The following is a 12,995-nucleotide window of genomic DNA, read 5'->3' on the forward strand; positions in this document are numbered from 1 at the left end:
ATCTTTATTCCGATTTCTAAAAATGCATGAATAACAGACCGATTGCATCCACTAAGTGGCATGACCTGAAGTGGGTATTAAATATCAACAAACACAGCATCCACGAAAGCCAAGTGTTTCTTAAGTACAATTTTCCACAAATAAGGCTGACAGCAAGTACGTACTCGGACTACTGATGTGCTGGGTACAACACTGTAAATTGGCTTTATTGCTTATAAACAACACTCAAAACATACATTGCTATTGAGTTGAGACCCACTATAGGTCAAGTGAGTTAGCAGGCACAATAGGTCAGTGGACAAGTTTGAATTCAGAGATTTTGGATGCTTCTCTTCTACGGTGGATCTGGGTGGTAGAATGGGGGGGGGTACAAATAGGGCAATACAACCGGTTATATTGTATGCTGTATCTGGTATTATTCAAACACTTTATAAATGACATTTAACAATTAGGCATTTTACCCTGAAAATCAAGAGAACATCTCAAAATATTTAAAACAAATGTTTTGAAATCCACACACGTGCAACTAGAAACATTGCAAAGTCATCTTTCCACTCAATTTGATTTTACAGCTCCCTGTACAATGCATCCATCCACAGCAGTCTATCTGGAAAGACAACCATTCCGGTGTCTAGCTTTTTTCCTTAGTTTTTATTTGGTACTACTGACTTGGTTCTCACAGTCTCACCCTATTCAGAATCTCAGCATCATGTCAGGCTGTGGTGTCATCCTTGACTCTAGAATCACTGTTGAACATCAAATGGAAATACTCAACACTTTAGAATGCCCAATTTGGGCAAACACAAGAGTATTTTAACACGGGGGTGAGTGGAACATAAAAGAAATAGCTAAAATTGCCAGCACGAAGCGTGAAGCATATACAGCATGGGGTCTGGGGCCCACTTAAAGGCCCCTAGAAAGTTTTGAAGTGCAGATGCTCTGTGGTGCATTTTACAGCCTCCTGGTGCAACTATTTGCCATATTTGTCTTGCAATTTAGGTTACACATACATGTACATGTATTTTTAATTTTAGTCTTTCTTCATCATGTTCACATTTGGCTGAAATTCCTGAAGGTTAATAAAAGGAACTAGTAATAAATATACCAAAATTGTAAATACCGAGGTTTGTAGGGTGAGTTGGCCCTTTCCCACCTGATCTAACCACATTTTTGAAATTTCGATTCTTTTAAATAAAAATGCTCATTCAATGTCTAGGCTTTTGGATTTTCTGGGCGCGGACTGTGTTGCCTGCCCATCTTTGGTGTATTCCATTCACGTCCATTTCCGCGCATTTGTAACTTGAGGATCGGTCTTGTCAAAGACCGTATCCAAGTTGGAACCTCTTTGGACAATTGTACATTTGTGTTGTACTGACATTATAATGAGTTAATGTCCACCCCTGTAAATAATAAGGCTGATATTATGTTGTGATAACTCAAAAACTGACCTTTTGCCCATATGTGCCTGACTTTGATATGTGTACCACTTGACCTCTCAAAACACAAACTTCCAGAGTATAAAATGTGCTAGGGTAATGTAAATTAAACACCAAATAACAAAGTTTATGTTTCTGTTAATACATTCAGCGTTGAACAAAAATAGGCAGGAATAAAGTTAAAGAAAATAGCAACATACAGGTAGCTCACATAGATGGGCTTTCATGAAAGTCAAGTTCCCATAGCTGGTTTGATGGATGAATTTGTAGCAATAGTTTAATGTTGATCATGAATGAAAGCACCAAATATTTTAAAATAATTTGACCATAGCTGTAAAGCGATTGTTTTTATGGAATACTGGAGGTCACTTTTTGTGTAGTTTAAAAGGCCTGTGTGAGGATAACTATGCTTAGTGGCAGTACGGTCGTCATAAAAGCTGCTTATGTAATTAGGTAAGAGTGTTTGGGAGGTGTTGGGGGTACACCCACAAAGGTCTAACTTGTAATCTCTTGTTTCAAAGTGAAATCTTGGTGCTTGTCTGTAGTGCATGGGTTTTACTATGTTTAGGCATATTGATCAAGACTGTCTGCACGGCTGCTGTCCAATAGGTTAAAGGTTGACAGCTGTTGCTGCCATTCATTTCTCAGGTTGTTTCCCTCTGTGCCAAGGTTAGACCATGTATCTCAATAGAGGGCTGCTTTCTAGTAAAGCCAAGAGCTGAGGTTGTTGCTGCCATTCATTCCTCAGCTTGTATCCCTCTGTAACAACGTTAGACCATGTATCCACAGAGGGCTGCTTTCTAGTAAAGCCAAGAGCTGAGGTTGTTGCTGCCATTCATTCCTCAGCTTGTATCCCTCTGTAACAACGTTCGACCATGTATCCACAGAGGGCTGCTTTCTAGTAAAGCCAAGAGCTGAGGTTGCTGCTGCCATTCATTCCTCAGCTTGTATCCCTCTGCACTAATGTTGGATTTCTGGTCAAACTGATGCTTCAGTGTAATACTTGACCAATCCTTTCTCAGCTTGTCTCCCTCTGTGCCATGAGACAAGCATCTAGGAGACTTTTGCGACTCTGCTGGACCTGTTGCATGGTCAAATACTCATCAAGATGGCCACGAATCTACAACAGATTTCATACCAATCACAAGCAATCAGATCTCAAGTGGGGATCGGGGTGGGGGGGGTTGTGAATCTACCTCCCCCACTCATTGCTATTATTATTACTTTTTAGGGGCCTACGTCTAAATGTTGAAAGCATGGGGGTCTTATTAACATTTTTGGTTTAAGGACCAAAGAGAGAGATTGCATGTACATGCCTTCAACAACAGCAAATCATTTCAGACCCCCCCAGCAAAAAATCCTTGATCTGCCCCTGATCTTTTGGAAAGATGGTTACGTTCTTTCAAAATTCCTTTTTTTAATTCAGCAAAAATTGTCAAGGAATCGGGCACTAGTTTAATCTTCCTCCACTGATCCACTTTAAAGCAAAAGATTTACAAATCACAAACATATCAGATGTTAGATGAGTTCATTGATCAGTTGAGCCAGTTTAGTATTTCAAAAAGGTAAGGTCAACGAAGAACAAAGAACAGGTTTGTATGAGTGATTCAGCCCAGGGTTTGGCCTATGGCTGTAACTGATACGACTGTCCTTGTATATGTATTAAGGTTCTCAGATGACCTCCAATGTGCTCCACTTTGGTTATACATGCACTGCATTGCATTAATGGAAAGCTCTCATTGGCATCTTACATTTGAACTTCTACTGGACCTGTGAGATGTGTTGGCTGCTGGACCAAGCCGGCTGTGCTGTACTTCCAGACACCTGTCCAGAAACTTCTTTCGGAATGCCTTAAAGCTTCTCTTCTCATTGTCCTATTCATATTGTAAAAATCACAGTTAAGTCAAACTAAATCTTGGGGTTTGCTCTAGAAGGATTCAGAGGTGTGAATAAATTCTAATAAGATAAATTAATATAGCAAGCTAACTCTAGTCCATTATAAATTAAAGGCAGAAAAGCTTTCCAAAAAAGGAAAAAAGACAAGGTACACGTACATGTACATGCACGGTACAAGTCAAGAACATAATTGGCTATTGGACAGAATCAGCTTGAGATTTGAGCACTATTTCTTTGCAACACTGTACACATGTGAAAACGCACAAAATGTACAAAACATACACGTAACTGGTATCTGTGGTGAAAAGCACTATGAAAGTAAAATATGACGGGTCAATCAAACATCATTACTAGCTTTAAAGACAACTAAAAAATCGTCCATCTTCATTTTCAAACCCATCACCTTGACTGAGGCCACATATCGCATTACAACACTATTCCACTAAACCACTTTGTGCTGGAGGATGTATAAACACAATCTGGCCATCTACATGTACATACATGTACACAGTGATAGCCATATGTAAATTGCAACATACACCTTGACCGATATTAAGTAAGTCTCAGAAGTCTTTGCAAGTGGACTGTGCCTTTAGGTCGAACTGGACCTCTGTACACAGTTTTGTTGCAGCAAATATTATTCCACGGTGGCATCCCAATGTTGCAAAATATACATGTGAGGTTGCAGGAAAAACTACTGTAAGGATATTGTTTAAATGACTCTTACAATTCAGTATTTGTGGGGTTTCATAATATCGGTAGACGGTATACATGTACATGTATATAAGTTGGGCCCTATATCTTGCCTGGCTTAAAAATAAAAAATTTTGGCCAGAACTATACCATTCATAAGTGGTTAAGGCAGCGCTGAACCTACATGTACATCATCTAAGATTCTAAAAAAAGGAAAGCCATAACTTACATTTTGTGACTTCCTGAGTGGTTGGACAGCAGCTAGTAATGGAGTCTTGCCACATCCACTCAGTTGAGGAGGGCTCCTGGTAGCTTTTATATCCATGTCCTCACTACTGTTCGACAATAATCTGGAGAGAGTTCTGACCTCTTGCACATTCTCCTCAGTTAAATGGTTTGCTATTTCACATCTACATTTGGTATCGGACCTCCCCAGTATTTGATTTGATGGTTGCTCCAATTCAGCAGGTTCTGCCCACCCAGTAACTGTCTGGTTTCTCTTCTGCCTTGGATTCCCTCCTTTGCCAAGCTCAGATGACATTTGTGCTTGTAATGCATCATCACCACAGTCCTTTGTAGTGGCTCCACAGTTATGTTTTGGGGCGTGTCTCTTTAGTTTGTCTACTTGGCAACTCTATTTGGATTGACACTGCTGAGCCCTCTCTCAGATACATTTTGGACATTGCTTTCATCTTGTGCGATTTTTGACAATGATGCATCATTTTCATCCTCTATGGCAATGTGATGGTTGCTAAGTTGTACCTGTTGTTTGTTCTTCAGTCTTGAGGAGCTTCTGTATGGCATTGGTGCTGGAAATGTCTCACATTTCTCCTCCTGGAGTATCTGTTCTGCTTGCAATCTATCAGTTTTTTGTCTTTCTGTCACCGGGCCAGCGCAGTTGCTTTCCGCAGACTTTCTTTCATCTCCTCTCCACCCACTTTGCTTAATGAGATTTGGCGGCGAGTGTGTGCAATAGCTTTTAACTACTTGAGGTTTTCCCTTCACAGGAGAAGATTTCTCAGGTTGGGAGGTGAACGTAATCTGTGCATCCTGCAACACTTCAATCTTTGTCTCCACACTTTCATCATTATTACAACTGGCATTCACTAAGTTCACTCTGTCTGGGCAAAGCAAGCTCTGACTCCGCCTGGTTTTGCTGTTTAAGAAACCAAGGAACGTGCGACGGAAAGCGCTAGATTTGATTCGGGCAGCCACATCTGTCAGATCATGAAATGGCACAAAACTCTCAGCAAAGAACCTGGGAATGCTCAGTTTTTGTAATTCCCGTGTTATATTTGTTGTTAGTTGTGAAGGGACTTGATCATTCTCTGTATCAGAGACATCAATGTCTGTGTCAAAGTGATAGCAGGACTTGTACTGAGATAACGTCTGCTGTAGACAGATGGATACTGCTTGACAAAGGCTCAATTCTTCTTCATCTGTCCATTCCACACACTCAGTACTTATTGATGTTGGTCTGACTTCGATATTATCAGTCCTCTTTCCTACAAGAATCCAAAGATCCAACGGTTGAGTCAATGCACATTCAAGATGGCACCAAGTAATAGACTTTCAAGTTTTTCGAATACATATCAAGACTCTGTATACAACTTTGTGTAATTTTGTTGTGCCTCACATAATGAATTAAAGAGAAATAAACAAAATGAGTGGCACATTTTCTGTGCACAACAGCACAGGAAACTGTTTCAGAGGATTTTGTCTCATACAAACTTCATGCAGTGACATGACAGCTTATTACCAAATATTTTAACAAAATGGCCTTTAAAAGTGGCACAAATACTCATGACCAGATGCACAGTTCAGAGTTCACTTAGTACCAGACTGAATATGTGTAATCAGCGTAGAACTTGGCAGAAAATGAACACTTGGATTACCAACACCCCTCCCACAACAGGTTGCTAAGATTCAGGGCCACTTGTACAAGTATATTACATATTGCAAATGACGGTTGTGAGTGGATCACGATATGATCAAGCGCAAATTTATATCACTGACTAGGTATCTATAGGCTTAGCAGAGCACAGCAGGACAACGGATTGACTGTATGCAAAATCAGTGGTTCCCACTCATCAAGGAGGGGTAAAAGGACGTCAAGTAAGGTTTTGTGATTCCCCCACAGGGGTAACAATTTGCCTTGATACATGCAAGTGTACAAAATAGAGAACTTGGCAGCTGAGGGAAAAAGGGTGACTGATTGGTGATTACTTCAGAGATGCAAATATTGAATACACACTGTACTGGTAAACAGCCCGTGGAGTCTGGGTCAGCAAACAGTGTACACAAATGGCTGCATCAGCGAGACCCATCAATGCATGGCCTGACAACTTCAGCACAAACCTTTGAGATATTTTCATCGTCTTCTTAGCTGTAATATACTCAACTGTATAATTTCCTTCTTTTGCTGGAGATGCCTGCAGAGCAAGAGGTGTATGTAGATGAGTCGCCATGGCTGGATTCATTCAGTGTTGTGACATAGGTCCATGGAATAGTATCTTCATCTTCGACCAATATGTCCGACAATAACCGATGACGTGACAAAGGTCCTGACATTCTGGCCGGCCTGATGTCTTTTCCTTCTCTCTGTAAAAAACATTCAATTATGCCAAAATCCAATACCTAACTTTAATAAGGGTTTTGGGGTGAATATCGGGGTCAAAATTCCAGTTGCTAATAAGTAGACCTGTGGCCTATTTTGGCATGCATGGTAGAATAGGGCTTGTTGTTAATTGAAGCAGAGCCCATTTTTATGGGAGCTGTAACCCGGCCATCCCTAAAATGGTAAAAGCTGAACATAATAAACAAGTACCATTTGAAAGCCCTAGTACTACCACTAGCCCTACCATTGTCATTTTCCATGCTTTGCTGTAATAAACAGTTTCAGTGGACTGTAATATTTTGGGAAGATTATATGAATGCAACTATGTAATTTTTTTTTGACAGTGACCTATCAGCCATCTGAAAGCACTGAAATGTCCTAAAAAGTCAAATTTAGCAGTGAAAATATTGAGGAATTCACTTGGAAAACAGAAAATTTCAGACCAGTCTCATAGGGGTTTGTGCATAGGGTGTCAAGCAGCATCCGTACACATTGAATAAATGTAAACATGTACTTGCAATTTGCAATAGTGCGCCTCCAAGAGTTTGCAATGCATTGGCCAAATCTATTGACCCTTGCCAAATGCGCACTGGTTCGACAGATTTCGCGCATTGTAGTTGTCATATTTTGGGTGAATTATGTCAGATGTGAGTGGCATAAACTTAGAGGAGAAAATTTTTATAGAAATTTACTGCCCATTCCGTAGTTCAAGCAGCTGAATTACTGTTGCACTATACTTAGGCCAATCCCAGCTATAGTTGGGACAGACACTAGTTGGGGCATAACATCTCTTTTTAAAACCCTCCTATGCTGAAGTCACTCTTTGGGTCACTTGGTAAACACCTCAAAGAAGCACAGCTGTGTCGTGTTGTGCACTGCACCAACATGCAAGAGAGTGACCTTGGGCACTTGTGCATATTTGTGCTGTAAAACTAAAGGAGGGTTTTTAATGTCAAGTTAAAAAATATTAAATGTAGTTGCTAGTTAAGGCAGGTTTCTGTAGACCTACATTTTATTGGACTTTGGGCAGTGTCCGAATTACTTGGCTATGGCTTGATCTTACACCCGGCTCTATGGGAACTGTCTGTGGCCACTACCATAGTCTTCGTGCTTAATTTCAGTCCACAGCCAAGTAATTTGGAGATGGCCAAGACTTGACCAAGTCGGGATCCTCTGTGACGTTGTCTGTATTTATGCTTTGGATATGGAGGCTGCACAGCGTTAATTCTTTTGTGCCCTCTTGTGTCCACTTATTACTGTGCGTTCAGAAATCCTGACTTGACGAATCTGCCAACCGCTTGTACACAGTGAATCAGCTCATCCACCAAAATTGGTAGCAGCCAATCAAATTGCCGGACTTGTTTTACATACCTGCATTACAATGAATGAGTCGACAAGACTTTGATTGGTAGAGATTCCAAGTCTAATTTGATTGGTGGAAATTCCACATACATTATGCAAGATCATGTCGTTCATACATGTATATGCAGTTATGGATAACTACATTTCACCGATGGGGGGGCGGATTGGCTTATCTGTGAAGTCAGACTTACTGACTGGTGACGTACATGTATGACACACGTTGTACAATAAAGGCAGGCTAATGAAGGGATGTCTGACTCGAGCACATCGGGCTTGTTGGGACTGCACACCAGCATGGTCTGTGCATACTGACTGGGCCACCACAATGCCACAACAGTATCTGAAATTCAAATCTTTAACGTTAAAGATCGGCTATGATAATTGGGAAAGTGTTCCAGAAACGGACGCTGCCAGTCACGTCCCTGTGCACAAACCCTGTGAGACAAGTCTGAAAAAGTTTTCTGTGTTAAACGGGGGCCTGCTGCGGCAGGATATCAATTTAACGTCTCCCGGTGAGATAGTAACTCGAAATAAATAGTTACAAGTGGCCTTTATAAAATTATATGCTTCCGTACTTCCGAAGAACTTCAAATTCATTCAATAAAATACTACTCATGTATCAGCTTATTAGTAGTAGAGTGCTAGTAGTACTTTTACCTTAATAATACACTGCAGTCGAAAAATTAAGAATGGTACATTTTCAGGGTTAAATTCGAAAAAGGTGGCTTCCGAAAATTGGGCACAAATTCAGCTGATACATGTATGTTCGAAACTCGTGAAAACGTTGTTTAGTTTGCAAGCGCGGGAAATTCACATTGAACGGAAGTTGAGTGTGCCTGTGGTGTATTTGTGTGTACGTACATGTATACATGTATATGCAGGTCATGCACCAATATAAGGATGAATATGGCCTAGGGTGGGTGAGTGTGTGGTACCTGACCGTCCCATGCGCTGTGGAGTCGAGGAAGGAATGTTGTCGGCGCAACCAGCTCGAAAACGTGAGAGCTAACGACATGAACGATGAAGACGCCGCAAAGTACCAAGAAGATTTCTGCTTTTGCTGCCTTAGGCTCGAAAATTAAGGTCTGGTTCAATCCTTTGTTCTTTTGTAGCGTTTTATCATATAGGCCATCTGCAATAATATAGGTTTTTTGGGTTTTTTTACCTTACCCACCATGCCCACGTTGCTTTTGTAGCTAGCTAACCCCACAGCTTGCCTAGGCCTATTACTACTTTACTAGCTATGCAGGAGCCCATCCCAAGGGTGCACCCTGGTAATTAGGCCCTAAATATGTCCGCCGAGCTCATTAATAAAAGTTATAGACTCAAAATATTCTATATTAGAGAGTCCTGAGAGCCATGAAATTGAGGAATTGGAGAAATATGGCACTGAACCCCTGGCCCGGACTCTGGGCATCAAATTCTGAGTAATTTGGGTGCAGTTGGGTCCGAAAATGGCACTATTTGGCCGTTTTGCAGAGGGATGGTTTTTCAAAATGGCAACTTTTCTGGGCAGGGACATTTTCTTCATTTTAGGGGTGGTGTGCTTCTGGTGAAAATTTCTCAAAAATTCATTGGTCAACCCCCCGAAAATTGAAAGGAAAATGAAAGGGGACATGTCGATCATCGTATTTCTGTGCAGCCTGGACACCTGTGAGAGTTGTATTTTTAAAATTATTGCAAAGTGTGGGGATTTATCATTGCAGTCTATGGGAATTTATTTGTAGTGGTGCACCCCCAAGGGGATCAGGTCAACTCGGACCCATTCCAACTCGGACCCATGCCAACTCGGACCCACGCCAACTCGGACCCAATACTAACTCGGACCCACGACCATCTCGGACCCACAACCAACTCGGACCCATGTTAATTCGGACCCACGCCATTTCGGACCCACCTCAAGTCAACTCGGACCCACTGAGTCTTATGGTTGCATTACACCAAATACGCGCCCATAGGGCGATACAGTGCCGACCCTTGAACCTCGTGAAGAGGTTGGCCTTAATTTTTTTTTTCGCTGGAAATTCAAGATATTATTTTTTCCGCTTGAAATTCAAGATTATGGCCAGATTGATCACTTTTCGTTTCAATTTTATGAACTTTTTTATTCGCCTTTTCCCGAAGATACCCCCCTAATAGTAGTAAAACTATGCGCTCATATGAATGTAGCCGCCTGCTTCTATCCAAAATACGTCCGCATTGTGGGGCTTTTTGTGAAAGAAATACTCTGAACCGGAAACTATCAATCCCAAATTCGGGATTTACATAAATAATTCTATGATCTCTCGTGATTATGGCACGTTTTATTGTAGAAAATAAGAAATCGTGGGATCACAAATATCAAAAATGAGCCCGCGAGCAGACATACGACGCTTCAAAACCATCTCCAAGTTTAAGCCAATGGGAAATATTCCACATTTTTATTTTAAAATGATTTGATTTGTGTTGTTCGAAATTACCAACCTATTTGTGTTATTTTTACAGTCAGTTAAGGCCTGTATGGATGAATTCCTCCATCTGCCTAAATCTTGCCGGTATGGGAGGGAGGGAATGGGGCAAGGTGGAAGTGTAAGACTTGCCAGGCCAAAAAAAAATTGAAAAGTGAGGTGGGGGATAATACCATTAGACAATATAAAAGGTCAATGTTCGTGACATTGATGTATATCTGCAGTATCTGTTGTACGTATGCAGCATCTCTTATGTACATCAAAAGGCCTATCTGTGGTTTTTTATTGCAACAAAAACTTTGGGAGCTGTTTGGTGAAAGTTCATTCGATTTCTGCTGGTGATCTGGAGTGCCAAAAAACTTCGGAGAAAGGGCGTCAATGATTTGGCACTGTCAATCACACTCCAAAAGCTGCTCCCATTGGTTGTCCAAAATCAGTCTTTGTGGTTAATCACACCGGTACCTCGGAAGCTGCCTCCCTAAAAATACGACGCTCGTCAGTTACTTATCACTTGTTCCAAGACATCACTGATATCAATTCTAGTCCTGTACGGTTTTTAACTGCCATGCCTGTTCAAACTCGAAAACAGAGAAATTTTGGGAAGCCTTTGCCACTGTTTCCCTGCATAACGTAAATCTCGGCAGCATGCAGTGCAAAAGTGTCATTTACCAAATGCTAAAATGTAAAAGTGGACAAAATAAAAATTTTCAACAAGTTAATCACGCTCCTGGGGTTGGGTCCGAGTTGACTCAGGTGAGTCCGAGTTGGTCGTGGGTCCGGGTTAGTATTGGGTCCTAGTTGGCATGGGTCCGAGTTGGTTGTGGGTCCAAGTTGGCATGGGTCCAAGTTGGTATGGGTCCGAGTTGGTTTGGGTCCGAGTTGACTCGAAACCATCCCAAGGTTCCATGGTTGGACGACTTCTCAGTTAAATGTCAATGACTGACAGTCGTTTAATGTATCCTTGATCCTCCTATTTCTGCGTACCTAAGGCTTTGAAACAAGATTTCCAGAAAACTAAAATGCAGTCGAAATTTGTAGAGGTGAGTTTATTTTTACAACTCTCATTCCATTATACGAAAAAGCTTTTAGTGTGTTCCTTCCCAAATCTATGCAGCTGGCGCTCTTAGTCTTAATTGGAAATCTACGGTGGCCAAGACGTGCTACACAAGATATATTTATTGAAAGGGCGAGTCCTGGTGTTTGGCATTGTCACAACACATATTCTTTGAATTTTAAAAGTAATTTGGAAAGAATTCCATATACGAAGTTCACTTTTTAGGAGAAATTTTTGCTCCAGGACAGATTTAAAAAGGGGCGATATTTATTTTTGGGGGATAGAGATGTGAAAGGGGGTTCAGTAACTTAGGGGGACAGGTTTAAAAAGAAGGGGCCCCACGCAATAAAACGGCAAAAAAGTGAGTCCTTTTGCCGTTCTTTTTTTCCCCTACTATAATCCTCTACCGTTTCCTTTTTCCTTCACTATCCCGTCCTTTTGTTCCTCCACAGTTTTCCTGTCATTAGTACAAGGATTATTACAGTTAGTATACACATTTAATACATTTAATCCAAATTGTGTCGTAAAGGGGAATCGAACCTGCAATGAAGAGAACTGTTAGGTATAGAAATACAGCAGTCTAATTAACCACGCCACACGAGCGCTTGTTGCCGGAGGAAGTCAATATGTTCCATATAAAGTTACGGTTGAATTAAGGCGAGGTCACGATGAGGTCAAGATGAATATTTAAAAAAATTAAATATTTATGAAACCAAATATGTAATTATTCACGAATATTTGTATAAATTAGAATATTTAAATATAAATAAATGATTCGGTTCATGCGCACACGTCGTGCGCATTCGCCATGTTCTTCAGAAGCAAAGATGGCCGCCTGTCGATGTAAACCTGGTCCATGTGTAGCTCCAAAAGTGTGCCCAAAACTCCACATTTCTGTCCTATAATGTTCAGCTCTTCAATGCCTATTGGAATCGTCTTCATTCAGCGATCAAAGTAAGGATACTTTTGTAGTAATTACGCGATATTACAGTGAACTTCGTATGTGGAATTCTTCCCAGTAATTTAAATAGCTTCAAACTTCCAATCTCTCAGTTGTCATTTCCAGTTCATTTGACATGTTTTGAATTACTGTCTGAAAATGTGAAATCAGTGTCAGGCCTGAAAATGAATTTAAATAAAGAATGGTATTCGTACCTTTTATAAATGAGGTTCCTCAGTCTGTCAGTATTTAACATTCTTGCATAATGAATAATAATTGTGTCCTTAGCGTACCCTTAGTGTACTTACATGTACAAAAAACTGTACTTGTCAGTTTTGAGAGTCTTCACTAGCCCAACACTAAATATGGCATCCTATATCCTCCAGTGGTCTGTCCCCTCTTCTGTACACCCCATGACTCCATATCAACCATCCACACCTACCTTGTCTCTAAATCCCCTTCCAAAAATAAATCTGTAATCATAATAATAGAGGAAGGGAGTTGAGGATTCTTTCAAGGTGAAAATACCTGGATATGCTTTACAGTAAAT

At 40.8% G+C, this 12,995-nt stretch overlaps 2 protein-coding genes across 2 annotated transcripts; both read right to left on the reverse strand.

The window, feature by feature from the left end:
- Nucleotides 1-178: 178 nt before the first annotated feature.
- Nucleotides 179-4,612, reverse strand: LOC147800451 (uncharacterized). Its single transcript, XM_087145196.1, has 3 exons — nt 4,255-4,612; nt 3,188-3,310; nt 179-2,556 (listed from the first exon to the last, which is right to left on the reverse strand). The coding sequence occupies exons 1-3, from the start codon at nt 4,564-4,566 to the stop codon at nt 2,455-2,457; spliced, it is 537 nt and encodes a 178-aa protein (XP_087001322.1). The 5' UTR covers nt 4,567-4,612; the 3' UTR covers nt 179-2,454.
- A 34-nt stretch (nt 4,613-4,646) lies between these two features.
- On the reverse strand, nt 4,647-9,231 carry LOC147800452 (uncharacterized). Its single transcript, XM_087144816.1, has 3 exons — nt 9,170-9,231; nt 6,428-6,626; nt 4,647-5,530 (listed from the first exon to the last, which is right to left on the reverse strand). The coding sequence occupies exons 1-3, from the start codon at nt 9,179-9,181 to the stop codon at nt 4,647-4,649; spliced, it is 1,095 nt and encodes a 364-aa protein (XP_087000942.1). The 5' UTR covers nt 9,182-9,231.
- Between the last annotated feature and the right edge of the window lie 3,764 nt (nt 9,232-12,995).

Source organism: Acanthaster planci, linkage group LG01, assembly GCF_054643075.1.
Source record: "Acanthaster planci isolate LZ-2023a linkage group LG01, COTS_SCS, whole genome shotgun sequence".
Lineage (NCBI taxonomy): Eukaryota > Metazoa > Echinodermata > Asteroidea > Valvatida > Acanthasteridae > Acanthaster > Acanthaster planci.